Consider the following 23691-nt stretch of genomic DNA (forward strand, 5'->3'; position numbering starts at 1 on the left):
GCTTGAGGAGAGAAGCAGCCCGGAGTGGGGGAGGGGGGCTGTTTTGGAGCAGCTGCTTATCTGGTCTGAAGGCTATTTGCATTTAGTGAATGAGAGAGGGGTGGGGGAAAGGGGTCCAAACTTTTAAAATGATTGAAGGTTGGTGCTGTGTATCTTCAAGTCCTTAGAACTTGCAAGGCAGGGAGCCGACAGTGTCAGCTCCAAAAATCCACTCTCTCTGTCGCCCCCATGCTCCCTGTCACGCTCCACTCCACCCCCTTCTTTTGGAAAGTATGGTGCAGCCACTTGAATGCTGGGATAGTGGCCCATAATGCACCACTCCCAACACCACTACAAATGCTGTAAATGTGGCCATACTGCAGCGCTTTCCCTATACAGCTGTACAAAGACAGCTTTAACTCCCAGCGCTGTATAGCTGCAAGTGTAGCCAAACCCCTAGACAGTCTCTTCCCATTCTGTATGTGTGAAATGGATTGTTCCTTCCTAAGTGGAGCACTTTGCATTTGTCTTTATTGAACTTCATCCAGTTTACCTCAGACTATTTCTCCAATTTATCCAGATCATTTTGACCCTGTCCTCCAAAGCAGTCACAATCCCTCCCAGTTTGGTATCGTCTGCAAACTTAGAAAGTACGCTTATTATGCCAACATCTAAGTCGTTGATGAAGATATTGAAGAGAGCTGGTCCCCAAACAGACCCCAGGCTTCCTCTTTATGACTGGTAGGGCGATTTCTTTGGCTCCTGCTAGTAGGCCACAGCCTAGGAGGATGAGAACAGGTGATAGGATTTCATTGTGTAAGGGTCCAGAGGCTGCTGCAGAAGTGTAATACCCTGAGGGCTGACATGCAGACTTGGCTCCTGTACCAGGAGTGGGTGGGAATCCTGTTTTGGGTATCTACCCTGTGATATTTGACAGTCGGGGTCACTGTGTCCTTTCTCCTTCATGACCCAGGCTGTGTGGCCTCAACTCCTATCCCCACTGTGTGCTCTTGTTCTCAATGTCTGGTAAATGCGAGACCCATGGCACTGAGCCTTTGGAGGTGGCATGTGGGAACTGGTGTGTTGGACCCAGACTGGCCATTTTTTTATTTCCTAACACAATTCCTTGTCTGTTTTAGGAGTAGGGATCTCAAGCCCTGCCAGGAATGCTGGAGGTTATAGCTAAACCTTCACCATGAGCTGTCACCCAGTCAGCCATGAGCAATAACCTCTAACCCCTGAACATTGAGCATTTACCACTAACTACTAAATGATGAGTGCTTATCGCTGACTCTCAACCCCCAACACTGTTCAGTAAAAAAAAAACCCTACTGGCTGAGCAGTGAACATCAACCCTACTGGCTGAGCACTGAGGGGCAATCCGGCAGAGTGCTCAACCTTACCCTCCAACCCCTAACCACTGAATGTTAATGGTAACCCCATGCTCAGCCCCTTTTTGGTGAGCAATAGCCCAAACCAATAATGGTTGAACACTCAGCACTAACCCGTAACTGCCTACACAATCAGGGAGCAGGGAGAGAGAATCCTAGACCCCCCCACCCCCACTGCTGACTGATAACCCCAAAACATTTAGTGGTGAAGAAAAAAAAAATAGCTAAGGCCGGACTGGTGAGCTATAACCACTAGCCAGGGAGCAGTGAGCGATAATTGCTGAATGCTCAGACCTAACCCTTAACAGCTAAAAAGTGAGCGATACCATCTAACTCCAGATTGGTGAGCAATAAATTAAACCGAGCTGTTTAATGTCAATTAAAAAAACTGCAATAGCTGCTCAAAAGAACATGAGTAGCACTGCACTGATCTCATACCAACAGAATACTAGATAGATATATTTATTCTAACATTAAAGGTTGTATATACCTAAAGTAAAATATAAATAGGTTTCAGTAGTTTTACATCACATTTTTAATTAAGTAATTGCTACAAAAAAACAATTCATTAGAGACACTTTAGTAAAGGCTTCTAATTCCCCTTAGTGCTGTAGCCTACAGGTATAGGTATTTACTAGATGAGGCATAGGTGTAAATTAAGGCAATAATGTAATGAGCCTACAAGGCCTGTAAGACAATATAGTTTAGCTAAATTAAGGCACAAGGTCCAAAAAGGCTTAAGCGTAAGTAGTTAACCAAAAGTAACCCTAGGTAATATGATTTTAAACAATAAAATGCTGTAATAACTAAACTGTTGACAAGTAACCACGAGATACTAGTTCATAGCATCTTGAGATATTTTAAATTAGGGACATCAGAAGCTGTCTGACAACAAAAATGCCATGGTAACTGACTGAATTATATGCTAATAAAATCAAGGTAAAAGGATTAATCTATTGGAGAAGGGCATCCCAACATTACAGTGAGGAACTACAAAATAACGAAAAGGGCCTGAAACCCCATCTCAGTTTGCATTGCACATGGTGGCATAAGTGTAACATTATAAAAGTTGTATCCCACCCTGTGTGCCTTGAGAGATGCCAAGATGATGACTGATGGTGATGGCGAGGGCGAAGATCACTAACACTGCAGGTTGTTTTGCACGGGATGATGAAAGTACCTGGATGCTCAGCACATTCTGTATTCTTTCTACCTGCCTCACAGGGTTTTGAGTGTTCGTGACTTTGCTAACTGTATAATAAAAAAAATTATAAATACAGTGTGATTTTCTAAGTGCGAGTGTTGCAACCATGCATCTTCAGACTCCCAGCTGAACAGGAGTTCTGATAATACTTTGCCTGATCTTGGTACAAGAACCTATCAAATTTCAGTGCTATTTGGGGAAACTAAATTATATTACTAATCAATATACAATCAATAGATCTGACACAGTGCATGTGTTTCCTATTCTAACTAGGTTTAGGAAAGCAAACCCACGCAGTCCCACCATAGTGGCAGCAAGTTAAAGCCTATACAAATCACTCCTAGAAGAGTGCGGCCCAAACCATGAGACCCTTGCTCGGTTTTTACTCATTAAAGTAAACAGATGCTTTGCTTGAGTAAGGACCTCAGGATCTGGCCTCATTTTATTGTGGCCAACTTAATATTGCTGGAGGACTGTCTCCACCATCTTGTGACTACTGAATTCTTTAGCAAAGAAGATAGGGGAAAAAGGAATGCTGTAAAATTGTCCAAATAAATTTGCTTACCAGTGGCACAATATGGCCCCAAATTAGGACCGACATGGTTCAGTTGTTTCAGTGCAATATACTTTCAAATAAGATCCATGTTCACTTTCAGAATTCTACTGCATTCCAGCAGCAGGCATCTTCCTATATTTGTATAGGAAAGCATCTGTTTTTCCAAGGCTAACTCCATAGGATTCTACTGCTGCCAAAGACCCAAAGCATGTAATGTTATTGGAGTATTCAGTTTCTACACCTTTAATTGAAGAGGAAATACTTCTTGGACTCCCATTTTCCTCTTTGGGATTCAAGTCTTTCACCACAGCAGCTCCATTCTTGTTGTCACGGGTGGCGTTCAAAGAGGTGTCATTTTCAACACAATTGCTAATACAGCCACCCATGTGCTTGTGGACATCTTGACTCACAAGTAATACAACTGTCCCTCCAACATGAAGCACTCTGACAGTTTAAAAAACATGGTTAGTTGTGCATGCTTACTAGACTATGCATTCTATCTATGGACTCCTCATGCCTTTATTACTGTGGTATCTAGGCACCCTAAATCAAAATCAGAGCTATGTCCATTCTTTGCAAAGAATAAGTCAGTATCTGTTACCCTTCAAGGATCACTGGGATTTTAGATGCTATGGCCCTAATTCAGTGAAACACTTAAGTACATGCTTAGGTTTCTTGTTTCATCATAATCAGTAATACCTTTTGCAAACTGTTGTAGCTCTACTCTAAATTTTTCCCTAAATGAAGAAGCTGGACCCTTCTTGTCTCAGCAATATTTCTGACTTGGGGAAATGAAATGCATTTACTATAGATAAAGGTGGGTCCAGCTGTACTGCTAACATTTCTTCTCAAACTGGAAGGATGATCTCCCTCAGACTCCTTTTCCAGACCTAACTGATGGAAGTTGGAGGCTTTGGACTGATTTTCCACAGCCTCTAAACTACAATGTAAAAGGAGTATCTCCTATGACAGAATAAGGGAGTTTTTAAACTGACCTTTTCCTTAGGGTTGTCTACACTTACAGTGATGTGTAGAGTACAGACACTGCATGCCCAGCTAGTATGGGCATAAACACAGTAAAGGGTGAAGCACTGTTTAGGTGAGTAGTTACCTGCATAACTGAACCCTAGGATATACACCCTACATGGGCTCTCTACATGCCCAAGCAGTGCCTCCCACGTCCATTCTGCTATTTTTAGCAATGTAGCGTACTGCAGGCTTCCAGCTGCTGGAGCCTTTTCTCGCTGCAAGGAAAGGTTCTGGCAGTGGGGTTCTGCTGGAGCCTTTGCTGCTGTGTGTAGTTCCACACCATAGTGAGCGTGGACGCAGACTGCTTTTCACTAGCTACACGTACGATTCATGCCACTGGAATTGTAGTCAAGTGTAGTCATGATCTTAGTGAGATCTAAATTATTGTCCTCAGTTTGTTCTATTGATTCCTAAAGCTTTTTAATCTGAAGAGAGGTGACATCAAATTACACCCAGTTTAAAATCAAGTTATACAAATTACCCGTTGGGAGCTAACATTACAAGAGCCACTGGAATGCCTGAGCCCCAGAGTGGAACTGCCCCCATCTGAAGACTGCTCACAGTCAGCAGGTCAAGTAAAAGGCTCTCATTAAGTCTGTTGGTGGAACTTCTCTGGCAATTTTTCTCCCTTGTTCCCATATTCAAGGAAATCTCTTTGCCTGAGAAGATCCACCAAGAGAGAAAACAAGACCAGAATGGAACAGAACTCCAAGCAAGGCCAACAAGAGAATAGAGTAGATGGTCGGCTTTTTTTTTGTTTGTTTGTTCCCCAAACAGATGATTATATCTATACCTGTCTGGTCTGACAAAAAGGAAAATCAAGTACAATGGCTCAAATTTTTCTGTACCAGGACCCCTCCCACAGTGCCATAACATAAGGGAGGTCACAAACCCTGAAACTTGTTCTGATTGCAAATTTGAAGAACCCATGATCTAATACAAACCGCCATTAAAAGTGTATTACTACTATATCCCATAGTCTAGTTACTCTTCCAACTGTAGTGGGACTTGAAGTAAATTTCCTCTCCCAAAATTAGGGCCACAGATCACAAACTGACTAGTAAAGACCTCTTTACCTTTCTTCACCATAGAAACAGAAGTTTCTACACTCCACTTTTTGGTTTATGCCCTGCCCACCAGTCTCATTTTTGGAGATGTATACTTTTGGCATGGTGCTCATTTTGAAAATGTATTTTTATGGGGACTGTTAGGACCGCTTGTGTGCTTTTTTTCCTACATTTAGAGCCATTTTCAAGGTTAGAAGAAAGCCTGTTTTCTTCTGAAAAAACTTTTACATAGTTTACTAAACTTCAATTAAAATAAGGAACAAAGTATTAAGACAAATATAACAGGCCTTTTTAGAGATGAAAGTAATGCCTTTATTTTAAAAAAGATGCATACAAATATTAGCAAAAGAACATGCGTTTCTAGAGAAAATATAGGGGAGTGGGTTAAACAAGAAAGTGAGAGAGGCAGTAGAACAGCCAAGAAAAGCAAAAGCCTTTCCGCCTGTTACAGAAAAAAGAGAAAGTGAGAGGCTGCAGAGAAAATTTTAAAAACAGGAACGGAAGAAAAGTCTGTCTCTCTCACTTTGTGTCTTGTTTACCTTCCCCTTCCTTTTCTCTACAAACATGTTCTGTTGCTAACATTTAATGCCTTTATTTTAAAAAGGCATTAAAAAACCTAAAAAGGTGTTATAATTATGCCTTAACACTTTATTCCTATGTTTTCTAAACTATTTTAAATGTGTAAAGCTTATTTTCTTCTTTAAAAAATTCTCTTCTAACCTTTAGAATGGCGCTAAATGTGAAATATTTCACAAAACAGTCCTAGTGTTCCCTATAAAAGAAATATTAAAATGGCTACCAAGCCAACAGTGTACACCTCTAAAAATGAGACCAGTGCGTGGGACATAAACTAGAAAGGGGACATGGAAACCTGTCAAAATTTATGATGAAAGGTGAAGTTGTCTTTACTATTCTACTGTTGCAAAAGCATCTTAAGACTCTTCTAGTATCAACAAAAATGAAGCATTTAAAATCACCTGGTATGAGTGTCTAAACTTTGACAGCTGTATGCTTCTCAGACCACCACTGTAAACACAGCCAGCTTTCAAAATAACCTCTGCCTGAAAACAGTAGGAAGAGTCAAGGTGCTGTCACCACATTGACTTGTGAAAAGAGTAACCCCTCAGTTAACATACATGCTTTGACAGCTCTTACTGCTGTCAAAGCTTCCACAGATTGCAAGGGAAGACATGAAGCACCTCAAGTAATGCACTGGAGAAGTGGATTTGTGAGGAATAATTGTATGCAACACAGATGTATTTAATTATTAGCTTTTCTGGGTCCAGACCACAGAACTGGGGATCATTTAGAGTAGAGATTTTTATGCTCAAGATTACAAACAAGTATAGAGTTTTAAAAAATACCCTAAAGTGTTTCAAATATATATACCTTTCCATTTCTCGAAGAATATTTGGTAGAAGCTTTATGTCTTTTGTTATCTTGAACTTTTTCCCAAATGGAATGTCTGAAATCACAACATCAACACTTTCTGAAGGTAATGGCAATGCTGCAAAACAGAAGTCAGATTCTTAAATTGGGCTAAACTTAAGAAAGAACAGAGACTGAGTAGCAACCATGGTTCAAGCATGTTGACAGCAAGATCCTCACTCCTGTGGAGTGCATAGCCTAAGCACAGTGTTCAGAACTTCCAAAAAGCTATGACTATTGAGGCAATGTATATGCTCCCTCATAAAGGAGCCACAAACTCAACTCTACTCCAGTCCCTTTCAGCTTCAACAGAATCCACATGGACCCACCCTGAGAGGTAGACATGGTGGAAAGGGCATAGACAATTTATGCTGTCAGTTTCCACAAAGAAGAAGAATTACAGCAACTAGATCAACTTCTCTCCTTTGCATCTGACAGCATAGATCCCCCAACCTCTGCAGATAAACTATCAGTGACAACTCTCTATAGAAGTGGTCAAAGAAGAACTAGACTGGAGAACTGTTTTTGGGCATCCAAACTGGAGTATAAGCCACAGGATAATAGTACACTGACTATATAAACTGACCATCAAGGAGCAGGTTTACAAGTCTTAGGCTCTCTCCACACTACCACTTTTGTTGGAAAACTTTTGTCAGTCAGGGGTGTGAAAAAATACCCCCCGATCAACAAAAGTTTCACTAACAAAAGTGCTGGTGTGGACAGCACTATGTTGGCAAGAGAGGCTATTCTGCCAGCAAAGAATGGCTACATGAGAGACCTTACAGCAGCACAGCTGCAGTGGTACAGCTGTGTCACTATAAGATCCGTAGGGTAGACATAGCCTTAGTGAAGGAGGTGATCCTAAAACCTGTTGAGTTTGCTATGAACCTGGAAGAATGTATTGTAAGCACCTGAGGGTCTTACACACCTTCAAGCTTATGGCACTGTTATAAAAACAGCAGTTCTCAAACTTTTGTATTGGTGACCCTTTTCACACAGCAAGCCTTTGAGTGCGACCCCTCTCCTCCCAAATTAAAAAAACATTTTTATATTTAACATTATAATAAATGCTGGAGTCAAAGACGGGTTTGGGGTAGAGGCTGACAGCTCACAACCCCCTTAGGTAATAACCTTATGTCCCCCTCAGGGGTCCCAACCTCCAGTTTGAGAACCCTGCTATAAAACATTTCATCCATCACCACCACGCAGGAGGCACTCAAGAGATGTGACGGGGACACCTATAGTATCTGCTAAAAGACCTAAAACCTAGAAAACAAGAAACCCCAAGGACATCTTACTAAACCTCTTTCATTACTAGAAAGAAACCAATGCCATTAGTGTAGCTTTAGTCCCATATTCCACTAAAGGCAATGGTATAAATGAGGGCACGATTTAGCTTGCAGAATGTTTATTACCAATAGAGAGAAAGAATACACCCAGCTTGAGTCTGCAAAGCGGACAGCCAGAAAAATTCTGTTAATTTGCAAGTAAAGAACATCTGATCAGGATGACAGAATCAATGAACACGAAACACCACAATTCCATTTTTACACACTAGTTCTGCTCCTCAAGGTAAATAACTGTTTGCAAATGAGTTTTAAAGTAGGAGTTATGTGGTTAACCTTGCAGGCACTTAACTTACAAGAATAATTTGCTCAAATGCACATGTTAAACTGAAGGAAGTGAAGAATTAGATCTTTCATACAGAATCTGGTTACAGGAAGGCCTGGCTGTAGCCAATTTAATTTTGATTTTGAGCTGCTCTCTTTGAATTGTTTCTCCAGATGCCTGAATTTTCTATGCCAGCTCTAAGTGATTTTCTTTTACTGAAGCTGTACGAAAAGGCTAGTCTCTTGAGAATGGCGTTGGCTGTTTCCCAGAACATTCCTGGACAAGACTTATGGTAAATTGTTTAGTCTAGGAGTGAAATAGCCAGCTTTGAATTGTTTTGAAAAAACGTGAAATTAATATACTCTGACCAATGACTAAGATACAACCACGAGGCACCAATTACTTCCTCAACAAGGGTATGGTCTAAGTTCAGAATACTTCTAATTTTAAGTATCCTAAGCCAAGCCAAGTCCAGTGGGGGCTCTAAAACCAATCAGGTAAGAAACAGATATTACAAAGGAAGGAGTACTATACATTCTCCTTCATCTGAATATAAGGTAAGGTGTCAAATACTGACTCTCTTTTGCTAACTGCTGTAATGAGTTTTCATACGTGGGTAATTCAGAACCCGATTTGGAGGATTTGTCCAGATTAATTAATTATCACATCATAAAGCAGTTATCTTCTCCTAAAATCAGCCCATAAATTGAGAACAAACAGATAGCGTTTTCCAGGAAAAGGCCAGAGTCGTTACATTTATCCACTGCAAAAGATAATGATTCATTAATTGACTTAAGTTATCATTGCAGAAAAATTTGAGTTACAAGCTGCAGCAGATCATAGGGCTTTATCTTTCTATTATAATAGTTAACTAGAACTTTTACCTAAATTACTTTTTTTGTTTTACTGGGAATTTCATATAAGATAGAGTAATAGTAGTGATTTGCCAAAGCCTAGAAATTAATATATACAGTATCCTTGTGTTAAGTTTCTTGTCAAAACATAAGGGGAAGAGAACAGAAAAACAGCAGATCATGAAAATAAAGGAAAGTGTCAACCCAATCATGTATGAAAAGAGTCAAGGACTCTAGGTTTTAGTATACTTTGATTCACAGCATTAACTATAGTTCTAGAACTCTGTTTAGAGTCCTTAACACATGCTTTGTCATTCTAAAATATTTTCAAATATTACCTGTGACAGATGCTTTAAGTAACTCAATTTTATCCATCAAGCCTGCAGCCTTAATATTTTCATGTGCACCTTGTAGCTGTGAATCATTTATATCAGCACCCAAGTAATGTACATTCTGTTGGAGGGGAAAAGGAGAAATTTTTATTATGCAGAACAAAACATAATACTGAATATTTTTACACATTTAAGAGTACAAGTAGTTCTTCAAAGGCAAGACCTCTGGGTGAGATTCAGTGCTGCAGATCTTACAATAGCAGAATATAACTCAAAGTCCAGAGAGAAAAGGTGCAAAAGTAGCTTTAAGCTTTGCAGTTGCAGACTGCTCTGGGAAGCAGTCATTTAGATAGCCCTAGGTGATAAGCTACAACAGCCTGTCCCCAACTACCTATAAGCAGCTGCACTACTCAGAACCCTTCAGTGCATTGCCCTGTGATACCCTCTACTCTGGGGTAAGCACTGGATGACAGCCTACAGCTGTCTTCCTCAGTTCTTGTACTGAGGGAATAATCTGCTGGCTGGATCCAGGGCTATTAGAGCCCCTTTGTGCTGCAGAGACCCCTGTCACTAGCACAAGAGGGGTGAGAGCAGGGGTGAGAATCTCTATTTATGAATTTAGACAACTGCAGGAACAGGTGCACAGGAGTTAGTGATTTGTATAAGTACCTCTTGGAGAAGTTTTAAACCAAAGCTCAGTTTAAAAATTCTGCAAACTTTTCCAGAAAAAAGTTTGGCTGATTTTCCAACAAGCACACATACTTTAGGTAAATTACAATACATGTTTACATTAATTTATTTTATATTTGTAATACTATCTTGGAAACATCCTACCTATTATAACTGTAGAACTTACAGTCCATTCTTTTGCAGCTTCCAACAGTATTGTTCCTAATCCACACATAGGATCTAAAACAAATGCACCAGCCTATAAAACAAAAATTTTTTTTTTAAAAAACACATTTAACAGTATACTTTGTTCTTCAAAGGCAAGACCTTTAAGTAAGAACATAAGAATGGCCATACTGAATCAGATCAAAGGTCCATCCAGCTCAGTATCCTGTCTACCGACAGTGGCCAATGCCAGAGGAAGTGAACCTAACAGGTAACGATCAAGTGATCTCTCTCCTGCCATCCATCACCAGCGTCTGACAAACGGAGGCTAGGGACACCATTCCTTACCCATCCTGGCTAATAGCCATTAATGAACTTAACTTCCATGAATTTATCCAGTTCTCTTTTAAACCCTGTATAGTCCTAGCCTTCACAGCCTCCTCAGGCAAGGAGTTCCACAAGTTGACTGTGCGCTGTATGAAGAACTTCCTTTTATTTGTTTTAAACCTGCTGCCCATTAATTTCTTTTGGTGGCCTCTAGTTCATATATTATGGGAACAAGTAAATAACCTTTCCTTATTCACTGTCTCCACATCACTCATGATTTTATATACCTCTACCACATCCCCCCCTAGTCTCCTCTTTTCCAAGCAGAAAGAGTCCTAGCATCTTTAATCTCTCCTCAAATGGGACCCGTTCCAAACCCCTAATTATTTTAGTTGCCCTTCTCTGAACCTTTTCTAATGCCAGTATATCTTTTTTGAGATGAGGAGACCGCATCCATATGCAGTATTCAAGATGTGAGCGTACCATGGATTTATGTAAGGGCAATAAGATATTCTCCATCTTATTCTCTATCCCCCTTTTAATGAGTCCTAACATCTTGTTTGCTTTTTTGATTGCTGCTGTCGCAGGGACTGGCAGGGCGCCCCCCCTCATGGCTGGCTGCCCCAGGCACACACTTGGAAAGCTGGTGCCTGGAGCCGCCGCTGCTTCTGATGTACTTAAAACATTTTTGTTATTACCTTTTGAGTTTTTGGCTAGCTGTTCTTCAAACTCCCTTCTGGCTTTTCTTATTACATATTTACACTTAATTTGGTAGTGTTTATGCTCCTTTCTATTTACCTCACTAGGATTTGACTTCCACTTTTTAAAATATGCTTTTCTATCTCCCACTGCTTCTTTTATATGGTTGTTAAGCCACAGTGGCTCTTTTTTAGTTTGTTTACTGTGTGTTTTTTTTTAATATGGTGAGATTCAGAACTGTAGCTCTTACAAATGGGGTATTATATTCAACCCAAAAAGATGTTGACTTATCTTCTGTGACAGAGATTGACCCTGGGACATGATGAATGCCCATAAATTCCCATTAAAATCTATAAGGACTGACAGCAATCAGCACTATACAAGATCAGACTTACCATAAGACATTAGAAGTATAAGAATCACTGAGATACCTTCAATTACATTTTCTGAAATCCAAATCTACGATGGTGTGTTGGTTAGAGGACACGCACTTTTAGAGAAAAGTGTATCCATGATGTTCCTCCAACAGGTGTCTGTAAGGCCATCTCTGCCTCCACTAACTGGATCATGAAATTCTTAGCCCTCTGAGCAATAGAACCTATCATTATGAAGGCCCCTTTGTTGCTAATATTAATAATCTATCAATGTTTGCTTACACTGATTTCAGCAAGAGATGCCATAGCCCATGCAACAGTAGATCGGAGTCCTGCAGTTTGGATATACTCTCTGGACGCCAGTGGAAGTCTGCAAACAACAAGAGATATATGAAGTGTTTTAGTTTGGAATCTAAGAAGTGAATCCAAAAGAATGTCTCTGTAAAAATGCAAATTGTCATGCATAAAAAAAATCATCATATAGTCAACTATGGGAACCCAATAGAAAAGGATAACTCAGTGAGGGACAGGGAGTGTGACTTGTTGCTCAGCACTTTTGAAAATCAGGTCACTGATTTAGGTGCCAAAGTATGGCCTTATGAACCTAGCTTTAGGCTGCTCTTTTGGAAATTCAGGCCAAGATTTCAAGTCAACTCTAGACATATTGTAAATGATCAAGATGTAAGATAGCCCAAAGGATACAAAGAAAAATGTTTTAAACACAGTAGCTGCCAGGACTCATTTATAAAATGAGACAATCGTCATACTATAGGACTGCTATTTGTGAAATTTGGTGATAAAAATATTACCTGAAGACAGGAATCCCCACGACTGAGTAAATATCATTTAGATGTACAAAGAGCTGAAAAGGGAAAAAAGTTACCTTAAAAAGGAAACCTGTATCTTCTAAGTTAATGTGATGGTAGTTTTGCTAAATTAAACTAGACATACAATATGCTATTATCTGATCTTTATAATTAGGATTTGGGGTTTTAGATCAAACAATAAAAACCTATAGCATCAAAAATTATCTTATGTTTTGAAATAAACACAATAGGAAACCCAAATTTACAATTTAAAAGTTTTAAAAGAATTTTGTAACATTTAAACAAGCCGTAAAGACATTCTACATTAGCTAAAAGTTCATCACTAGGCATTCATATCTTTAAAGGGACCAATTTTTTAACACAGTTCAAGGAACATGCTTAGACACAAACTTCCTTCCAACTTCATCAGCAGGTTTTTCAGGATTTGGATTCCTCCAAAACAAAGCACTACTGCTTAGGGCTGGGATTTTCAAAGCACTGAAGTGACTTAAGAGTCTCCTTGCCTTTAATGGGACTTGTGCTCCTAAGCCACTTTGGTATTTTTGAAAGAACCATCCCTACAACTGCACAAAGTGAATATGTGGCTCCTTGACTATGTACATATACAGGTATGCATAATGCATTTCTAAGGTTGGCAATGGAAGCTTCTGCCCCAGAAAACATACCTGACCAGTTAGGTCATTGCACTATGAAATGCAATCTGAGAACCATTTGGACATAAGCCCTCTTAGTGATAGCCTTACGTAGGGAACTGCTGATAAAGCAGAGTTGGATGGCCTAAGGTCTTCAGTCTGCTCCAAGCAGAACCCTAATGACCTTTTTAATATCAAGCTTGTGAAGAACTACTTCACTGGGATGGGCATATGTGTGTGGAAAAATGGCAGCAAGGGCAATAAGCTCATTAAAAGGTTGATGTCAATCACTACCTTGCCAAGGATCTTTGGGAGAGTTTACATCAATAACTTGTAAAATCTAGCATGAATGCGGATCAGTCATGAGAGCCTGAAACATATTCACTTTATGAGACAATCCACTGCCACCAGAAAATTAACCTTCCACATAAGAAAGCTGAACTCACAAGTACAAAGTGCCTCAAAAAGAGGCTGTCGGGACCAAATAAACATCCCCTTATGGAGGGGGCTCTTTCGGGGGACACACACAGTGGAAATAAAATCTGTCAAGACCTGCATGAACTTAATGATAAGGGAAGCAGAGACAATGGTCTACCTTCAAATAGGTCATGGCATGCTGAAACAGCTGTCAAATGCACCTGGATTAAAATCAGTCTTTAATACGGACTCAGAAAGATAAAGGCAAGTCAGTCGTTTGCACACATTACAGTGAGTTTCACTGCACTATAGAGCAACTCTCTCTACTTCGAGCTGGAAGTCTTACTGGTAGATTCTTTTAGAAAAGTCAGGATGTTTGGGAAACCTAGCTGAAGATATCATGCCTGCAGAGTGTCATCCTTTCAGAAACCAGATCAGCAGGGACAGAGATTTGAGTTGGGATGTGAACAGACTCCTACCCCAATGGGACTGCCTGCCGCTTTTGTGAGCAGAGTTGAAGACTTACTCTGTCCGAGCCAGTACAGGGCTATCAGGATGACTGAACCTTCACCCCTTCTGGGTTTGGTCAGAATCTTTGCTACCACAAATACTGGTTCACAGGAGCCTCCTTCCCCCGTGCTCAGGGCCACGAGAAGCCTACTGGTACATTTTTGTTCACATCAGTAGAAAAGAGTGAGGGAAATTCTACACAGCCTTACAACAAGAACACTGGAGGGAGAATCCTATGCTGGTATATTTCAAGAATGAAAATGTTCTATAGTGAAGCAAGAAGGTCTAATGACCAGCTGGCTTAGTGGTCAGATAGTGGCCTTTCAGTTTCTGCCACCCTGTTCATCCCAGAGGGGGCCCTGTCTGTATGGCCTTAATCACCCCCACATGCTCTGATTGCTCCCCACAGGTTGTGTCACCACAGACAAGGGGTGGGGTTGGGGGAGTGCCAAGATAGGGGGACCAGGCCCCCAACTCACTCCACCGCGTCCTGACTCAGGGGTTTATCAAAGTGTCCAGTCCAGTTATTGAGACACCCCAAATTATGTTTTCCACTTGGTCACTTCCTACCAGTCCAGAGCCTCAGTTTGCTGCACAGTCGCAGGCTTAGCAGACTCTCCTTGGTCTGTTAGTGTCCTGTTCAGTCACTCTTTTAGGGCTTCCAAATCCCAAAGAGGTGGGTGGGATTCGGTCCCTGCTGCTAGGGCAACTCACACCAAGCTGTTGTCTTCTTGCACAGCTCAGCATCAGCCTTGCTTCCTGAAGCCATGTGCTGCTTATTCTCCTCAGCCCCTTCTGGGCTACCAGAGTCCTTTTAAACTGTTCCTCCACTGAGAACATACCTAGAGGTGAGGCCTCCCTAGTCCAGTATTGCTCTACTCCCAGCCCTAGTTCAGAGTGGGGCCTACAGGCACTATCACATACACACGCTAAAACAGTGAAAAAAGTCCTATCAAATCAGCAGTTGACAGTGTCATTTTAAAACTAGTGAATAATTCAGTAAACAAACTATTTCATTACCTCTAGATCAGGGTTTCTCAAATCTGCTTTCCACCCAAGCTCTTTTATAAGAGTTATTCCAAGTACTCTTCCCACTTCCTGAAAAGAAAAAGAGCCACCCCAAAACAGAATGTATCACTGAAAGCCACTGAGATGAAAAGGAATCTGAGTTACAAATGACAAACTAGTTATGTTAGAGTTTAAAGAATTCACAAGCAAGGCAAGACTATATAGTGTAATATGACACTGGTCTCTTTATATGTCCAGATTCAGGGCTGCTAAACAAAACATCTGTCCTAATAACACAACTGAAATTTAACAATTTGATTACTAAGTATTAGTGCAGAACTACTTACTTCTAAACTGGCAATTAGTTTTCTCTCTTTAGCATCTTATAATGTATTCTGCTCTGAAACGTAACTATAAAAAGTTGTCACAGGGGGAGGGGAGGGGGGCAGCAGAATTCTTCCCCAACCTGCCAGCCCTGTAAACTCCACCTATGCTGCGAGACAAGCTAATTCTTTTCCTTCATCAAGAGATTCTGCAGGCCAAATCAGATCCCTGCAAAGGGAACACTTACAGTTCATTCTGATTTTAGAGTTTGCAGATATCAATAAATACTTTATTTAAAATGTGCAATGAATTTAAATCCATCCACTGTAGAGTTAGCTATGTAACCCCTCAGTACTTTGTGTTTGCACAGCTGATCATTATCAGTATAACTTCAAACTGCAGTCAGTTACAAGAATTCTGAGAGGACTGCTCCATCAGCAGCAGCCATATAATGCATAGGTTGCCTATACAAACCTGTCTTCTTCTCATGAGTGAAGTCACTGATTACTGCTTGCTCAGCTGCTATAGGACCACGTGATTGGAATTAAGTGAATGACCTGGGATAACACACTGAACATGATGAGCAGGTTCCTCCTTAGCTAACCGATGACTGCTCTCAGACAGGGAAGAAACTGATAGGTTTCAGCTGAGATTCACAAACAAGTGTGCCACAAGGCCAAGAATTCCTTTTCCATCCCACATTTATATAATTGGGAAGAACCATCTTAACACTGATGTATAGCCTCATCTACTGCCTCAGACTGCAGTGTGACCACCAGCATTCCAAGATCTCAGAGATTGGAAAAGTCCCCCCAGTCAACAGCCAGACTTCTTAGTTTAATTGCTTATGGGCCAGCTGGGCTTGTTTGGGGCCACACTACCACTGTAGGAACTCCCAAAGAAAACACACATTTGATCTGAGATGCTCTTAACACCTGGTGTTCAGCAGACCTTTAGATAGATTAATCTAGTGTATAGCCACTATCCACAAATTTCTGGAAAGTTTTGAATGAGTAGAGCCTGAAAATTTAAAAAACACTGTGCATAAAATTGAGCATATTTCTAAGTGTTTGCGGGACTGGGGCCTTACAGTTTACTGTGCACTAACTTCAATGGAAAAACCTCCCAGAGAACTAAACTTCCGCCCACCTTCAAGTAAAATAAATGGAACCTGAGTCCCAGATATGTTGCTTTTTTGCATCCCATATGCACAAATGTATTACTTCATAAATATAATGCATCCTCAATAGAAGCTATTCATTTGAAAAGTTATTTTGCCCTAAAAATACCCTGAAATGGGCAATACATGTATTTCTAGTCAAGGTTCTCTAACATGAACCATGAATAGTCATGCTTTTAGAAAGTAATTTCAAAACTGTTACTGATCCATTTACTAACCAAATACACATAGTTACTAGGTATTTCAGCACATCTTTAAAATCTACAATTAATTCTATCCTTCAGGAATTTTAATTTGTCATACCTGTGAAGTAAATACTTTTGCAATTGCTCCACTACAGCGACAAGAAACTCTGAAACTGAAGCTGTGGTTATTGCTATCAACTGATTTCTCTATTCTACTTTCAGATGTCTCTTCTAGAAAAGTTTCTCTTTCGATTAAAAAGTCCATGTCGTTGTTTGTTTCTAGTGCCATACTTTTCTTTTGCTCTTCCACATGGCATTCATCAGAAACTGTCTCTAATATTTGTTCTCTCTTCTGTTTTTTTCTTATGATACTTATCTCATCTTCTGATTTTCGTTTCAGGGATTCTGGATTTTCTTTAGAGAGGTTTCCTTGTTCAACCTTATTTCCATGAAGATGTTTCCAAATGGAAATAATATCCAGCCAACATCTGGGGTCCTCAATTACAAGTTTTTGAATTTCATTAAATACTTTTCCTAAAAGAGATCTGAGCTTAGTTTATTCTGTGTTAACATTTTAATACATGCAATTTATTTTTACTAATTGACATTAAAGTGTATGTTTGGGAACATTAAACACTTATTTCCTAAGACTGTTAAATGAAATAACAATGCCTAACAAAAAGTCTAATCCAATCATTTTCATGGATAAAGAAATCTTACTTTTACTCAGAGCTATTATGTATTCACATATGACAAAATCAGCACAGTAAGTAGGGCCAGGATCATTATAGTTTCCACCCAAATTTTCTACAACACAATTTCTTAAAAAATTTCATACAAAAGCAGTTTAAGACAACAGGTGTTAGAACAATTAACTCTGTAAATTTGTGAATCTGCTAACTCCTGAGGCACCAGTGATTGAATGTAAGTATTGCAATTCTGATCTGATTTGGTTATGGGTGGCGTTAAATGAATCATATCCTGCTTTGTCCTGGCCTTGCCCATAGCTCTCCCCTCTGCTTAGATATTCAGTGAGCTGTGCACGGCAATGGGCGAAATTCTGGAGCTAGCTCACAGCTGGGAAGCCAGCATGGTTTAATAGTTAATCGCAGTCCCAATGTGCTAAAATAACCTAGGTTCTTAATCCCTATTCTACCAATTACTAGTTTTTTGCCTTTGGATAAATTAACTTAATCTCTGTCACTTAGTTGCCCCTATTGTAAAATAAGAATAATGCTTATTCACCTTTATAAGGCATTTATAAATGCTGTTCAACTCTGAAAAGTGGCCAAAAGTCAGATCCATTTCCCCATTTGGATTCAGACACAAACTAGTATCCACTAACTTTAATTTTTTAACTTATGTTTTACTCTTGCTAACATTGCAGAGCCTACACATCTTCAGAAGAAGGAACTGGAGTCTATTCCTTCTTGTGCATTATTAACAGAACTATTAACTAAATTCCTACAGCAAAGCCAAATTTTGACCATATTTAAACCACAGCAACACCAGAGTCTCCACAGGTGTAAGGAAACAGCAGTTAGTCCACAAAACCTTTATTATGGGCAATTAGAATAAGAAGGAAAGAACCCAACTGTAAAGATAAACATATGATTAACTTTAAGTACATGCGCAGTCCCATTGACTTCACTAGAGCGAAATACTGAGGGTATGGCTACACTTGCAAGCAAACAGTGCTGCCATGGGAGCACTCCCGCGGCAGCGCTTTGAAGTGTGAGTGTGGTCCCAGCGCTGCAGGTACTCCACCTCCCCGTGGGGATTAGTTTACAGCGCTGGGAGCCACGCTCTCAGCGCTGGGGCACTGTTTACACTGGTGCTTTACAGTGCTGTAACTTGCTATGCTCAGGGGGGTGTTTTTTCACACCCCTGGGCGAGAAAGTTGCAGAGCTGTAAAGCACCAGTGTCGCCAAGGCCTGTGAAACTGAACTTTGGGGAATAAAATTAGTACAAGTATTATGATCTTCAATTTTCCTCAGTACACAGATGAAAGTAATTTAGGTACTTCTATTTATTTTTTGAACTTTAGGTCCATGGATAAATTTGATCCTCCATGAAAGTTTTAGAATATTTTTCAAGTTCCTAATTAGATTCAGATAAAAATAGTGATGACAGAATTTGATCTTCGCAGATACTTTTAACATTTGAAGCTTCATACCACAAATAATCCATCTCAGTTTATATACCTAAATCCACTCAACCTCCAAGAAAATTATTCCCCTCACTCATTATACATAAGGCTCCAGATTTACACCATGATATATGAAAACAGAATTTGGAAGAATTCAGCAAAATCTGTTCCATTCAGTACATATCCTTGACTCACCAGCTGTTCTCTGTCTAATCTAAGCACCGAATGAAGCAGGGGCCCTGTGGAAAAAAAAAACTAAGCAGCCATGCAACTAAAGAGTATCACAGAATCATAGAACTGGAAGGGACCTCGAGAGGTCATCTAGTCCAGTCCCCTGCACTCAAGGTTGGACTAAGTATTATCTAGATCATCCCTGACATGTCTTTATCCAACCTGCTCTTAAAAATCCCCAATGATGGAGATTCCACAACTTCCCTAATCAATTTATTCCACTGCTTAACCATTTGACAGTTAGGAAGTTTTTCCTGAAGTTCAGCCTAAACCGCCCTTGCTGCAATTTAAGCCCATTGCTTCTTGTCCTATCCTCAGAGGTTAAGAGCAACAATTTTTCTCCCTCCTCCTTGTAACAATCTTTTATGTACCCTCTCAGGATAGCAATGCATGAATCTAAAAATAGGCACTGTTATTGAGTGTGTACATTAACAGATACCATGGAACAGGGCAGAACTACTTCAGAGCTCTAGTGGATTCCAACCTCCAACTTTAAAAACTTTCCACTGAAATTACACAAATATGCATGTGCAGTGCCAGCAGAACATTAGGAGTCAGAATGAAACATTAGTTTCTTTAAATAAAGAGAGAGTGCATAAAAGTGGTTTAAAAACCAAGACTTGTTTAACTCTGACAAATCAAAATGGATTTTCCTCTTCACCACTCACAGGAACATGTGTGACCTAGGGACTATTCTACACCACAAAGCTGTTAGAGCTATTAAAAAAAGAGGCACAAAAAATAGTTTATAAACATTACAAATGTATTTCCTCCCCATTCTATTAAAACTGAACTGCTATTGCACAATCCTTCCAAAAATTCACTTGAGTGGAGAGATGACCTGAAAAATATCAGCCCAAAAGGCATATTTTTAATAAAGTTATAAGCAATCAAATGAGCCCTCAAGAGGAAAAAAGTCTTTAAAAAACCCAAGTATATCTGTTGCTAAGGCCTACACTTACAAGAAGAAGAATCCTGTTATGTGTTGTGATTTTTTTTTTTTGTTTATATTAACAGTCACCTTTCAGAGTAGAAAGGTTCTTGAATGTCCTTGGACAAAAAAAGATAAGTCTTATTATTGCTTAATTAAAACTGTGGCATTTGAAAACGATATGGAATTCTTTTCCAAATCAGATTTCAACTTCTACTTTGAGTTCATAATATTTTGTGTGTAGAAAGAAGAGTAATAAACAGTACCTTTATTTCTAGAGGGAGAAATTGGTGCATGTTTTTTCAGCAGCAAAAATAATCGTTCTCCAGACTTCAGGTTCTTCAATTTACTCAACTCAGAATTGGTGGTAAAGAAAACTTTTCCTGAAACATACTCCACCTAACAAAAAGAAGAAGAAAAACACACACTCTAGATTTGGTTTAGGCCCACCAACAAAACCTTACCATGCGGTTGCACCCCCTCACATTAAGCGCTCTTGCGCCTTTGACTCCATCCAACCACAGTAAGCAAGGGTATACAATGAAGAGCACCACTATATTGAACTCAATATAGTTCAGTATATGGATTTTTCAGATCAGATTTTAACAACTCAATCTGTTAGATACCCGAGGACATTAAAACCCATGAGGCACTTTGTAAGAACTGGGGGTTTTCCTAGGGTGACCAGATGAGATGAAGAAAATATCAGGACACATTGCAGGGGAAGGGGTGGGTGTCCGCTGGCACAGGGGGAAAATAAATAAAAATAAAATAAATAAATAAATAAAAGAGCCGCGTACTGCCAGTGGAGGGGGGCGGGGAAATCTAGCAGAGCGAAATATCGGGACAAATTGCATCCCAACCAAAGATCGGTTGGGATGCAGGACAAGCACCCAAATATCGGGATGTCTGAGTCACCCAGTGTCATTGCACATTTTTCCTCTGTTCAGGATACTGTTAGCCAGCTGACTGCTACCCTTCACTTAAGGGGTTTCTGCAGTTTCCATCACATTGGGGGTAATGTATAAAACACTTTGGGACAACAGGTGCACTATAAACGCAAGATATTATTGCGGTATACCTCTTTGGCTCTAGAATGGCTGCTTTATTTGGATATCTCCAAGAAAACAGATTAGGCTAAAGATGACTAGTGCTTAATTGGGAAAGTATCTTAAATTTAGCTAATGCTCACTAGTAAAATGATAAACTATACCTTGAAATAGATGTGAGATTTTAAACTCTGACTATAACATACAAGTTGTCAAATGAAGATTAAGGGGAAGATTTTCCTGAAGACTGGGATGACCAATAAGTGTAGCTAGGGTCCAGTAGCACCCAGTATAAAATATGCAAAAGCCACCTTAAAGAACTTTTGCAACTGTTAGGCATGAAGAGGTAGGAACAACAAGCATTTTTAAATCAAATGAGGCTGCTTGAGTTTGCTAACATGATTTAAAACTATGTCTATACCAGGTGCTAAGTGGCATTTCAATACATGTACAATCATGTTTGGTGGTCCTACTGTAACCTGGGTTAAACAACAGCTAACTCAAGTTAGCTAAGTGGAATCAGAAAAGTACCAAGAATAGCCATAACAAAAGGATGGTTGTTTTTCATTTGTGAACAGAGCATATCAAGAAACAGAGACATGCCTCTCTCCCACGCTACATCAGACGTGCACATTAAATGAAGTGTCCCTAGGCTCGGTTTGCCAGAAGCTGGGAATGGGTGACAGGGGGTGGATCGCTTGGCAATTACCTGTTCTGTTCATTCGCTCTGGGGCAACTGGCATCAGCCACTGTCAGAAGACAGGATATTGGGCTAGATGGACCTTTGGTCTGACACAGTATGGCCATTCTGTTCTTATGTTACGCATGAACAAAAACAGTGGACAAATAGATCTAAGCAACAAGATACCTCTCTGCCTCACTACACCACCTTTAACTCGCCCAGGTAAAACTCACATCCTATGTCCAGGGCTGTAGGGTCTGTTTCTCCCTCAGAAGTCTCACCAGTCACCTAGAACTTGGCTAGACATGGGCAAGAGATGTATTTCCAAACAGAGTGAGCCAACAGGTACACACACAAGTTGTATTTTAATATATATTAGATGACAGAGTGAAGCCACCATCTACACTAGGATTTAAAAAACATGTTGGCTGACAGTAAGTGAATATGTTTCAAAACTATATATGTTATCCTGGCATGCACAGGACTCAAACTTCCCTGGGAGGTTGAAGCAGATGAGACCCAAAGGACAAACTCAGCAAAAGGCTCTCCCAAGCCTCCTATTCCATCGGAGCCCAACCCCCTTATCCCTCTCCACAGCCCCTATGCAGCCCCCCAGATTCCCCTCCCCCATCCATCAGACCCCACGACACACACTCCAGACCTCCGCACAGCCTTACATCTCCCCACACCCTCCGACTCCCCCACAACCGAGCCTCACCCCTCAACCCCATACACCCAGACTTCCGCCTCTCAGACCCACATCCCTCCACACAGCCCCGTGTAGCTCCCGGGGCATCCGCGGCCCAGACCCCTCACCTGCGTGGCCCCGAGCCGGGCCCGCACCTCCCGAAGCAGGAAGGGTTCCAGGCCCCGGCCGGCCGTGCAGAAATAGCGGATAGAGGGGCCAGCACAGGCCGATCCCTCCGCCATGCCGCCCGCTCCGTCACTGGGCCTGGACACCCCCTCGGGCCGCCCCATCACCCGGCCCCGGCCACGCCCCTCAGTCCGTCCCCCCAGTTGCCCCGCCCCTCCCAGCCTCCTTTCGGGCCGCCTCATCACCCGGCCCCGCCCCTCAGTCCGTCCGTCCCGCCTATTCCCTGACTCCGCCTCTCTGGCCACCGCAACTGCCTCGGCCCTGGGGCCGCCCCCTCTCCTCCCCCCCCCCCGTTCTCTCAGCCCGCCTCTCCTCGCCACCCGCGCCCCTCAATCTGCCCCCTATTCTCCGGGCCCCAGTCCATTCTCCCCACCCTAACAGCAGCACCGCCCCCTCAGTCTTCTCAACTGCCCCGACCCATTCCCCCAACCCTTCAGCCGCCCTTCAGGCCAGCTTGTCCCCATCACCCTGAGACCCTCCTTATCACAGTGCCTCTCCCCATCACTCTGAGCCCCTTGCACCCCTGCACTGAGACCAACCCACCCACAGTGCCTGAGGCCCTTCTCTTCTCCTCCCCCCCCCAGTCTCCTCTGCCTGACATCTCACCCCACTTACATTAGGCATAGGTGGCAACCCTAAAGGGACTCTAGGTATCTGTACATCCCAGAGTTTAGAGGGAATGCTCCCTGTCAAGACTGAACCCGGTAGGGAAGCTTGGTTGTCCCTATCTTGCTCCGAGGCCTTGAAAATGTGAATAAAAGTGTATTACTCTGCACTAAAGTGATTTTTCACTGTGAGGACACCCTTAATTTCAAGAGCATCTAGTAGGCTTATTTGGCCTTGTATCAAATAAGTGACCTGGTGACATCCACTGCCCATACCTTTCACCCTTCAGGCAGAGAAAGCCAGAGAATGACATTAGAAATCTATAGCACAAACTCTTAAATTCTAAAGGGTTGTGACCTACATGCATTTGCAATAACCAGCACACTCAGAGAGGCAAAGGC

At 41.2% G+C, this 23691-nt stretch overlaps 1 protein-coding gene across 5 annotated transcripts; it reads right to left on the reverse strand.

Moving 5' to 3' along the window:
- Positions 1 to 488: 488 nt before the first annotated feature.
- THUMPD2 (THUMP domain containing 2) lies at positions 489 to 22760 on the reverse strand. Of its 5 annotated transcripts, none has more exons than XM_050951696.1 (10): positions 22627 to 22760; positions 20346 to 20478; positions 16887 to 17302; positions 15092 to 15169; positions 12495 to 12547; positions 11968 to 12055; positions 10308 to 10379; positions 9458 to 9572; positions 6616 to 6733; positions 489 to 759 (listed from the first exon to the last, which is right to left on the reverse strand). In XM_050951696.1, exons 1-10 carry the CDS (start codon positions 22738 to 22740, stop codon positions 651 to 653), a joined length of 1296 nt encoding a protein of 431 aa, XP_050807653.1. In that variant the 5' UTR covers positions 22741 to 22760; the 3' UTR covers positions 489 to 650. The 5 variants fall into 5 exon arrangements, with proteins under 5 accessions (XP_050807653.1, XP_050807654.1, XP_050807650.1 ...); XM_050951697.1 differs by lacking the exon at positions 489 to 759 and adding an exon at positions 767 to 1092; XM_050951693.1 differs by lacking the exon at positions 489 to 759 and adding an exon at positions 1817 to 3574.
- Positions 22761 to 23691: the final 931 nt, after the last annotated feature.

The sequence above is a fragment of the Gopherus flavomarginatus genome, chromosome 4 (assembly GCF_025201925.1).
Source record: "Gopherus flavomarginatus isolate rGopFla2 chromosome 4, rGopFla2.mat.asm, whole genome shotgun sequence".
NCBI classification, from domain to species: domain Eukaryota; kingdom Metazoa; phylum Chordata; order Testudines; family Testudinidae; genus Gopherus; species Gopherus flavomarginatus.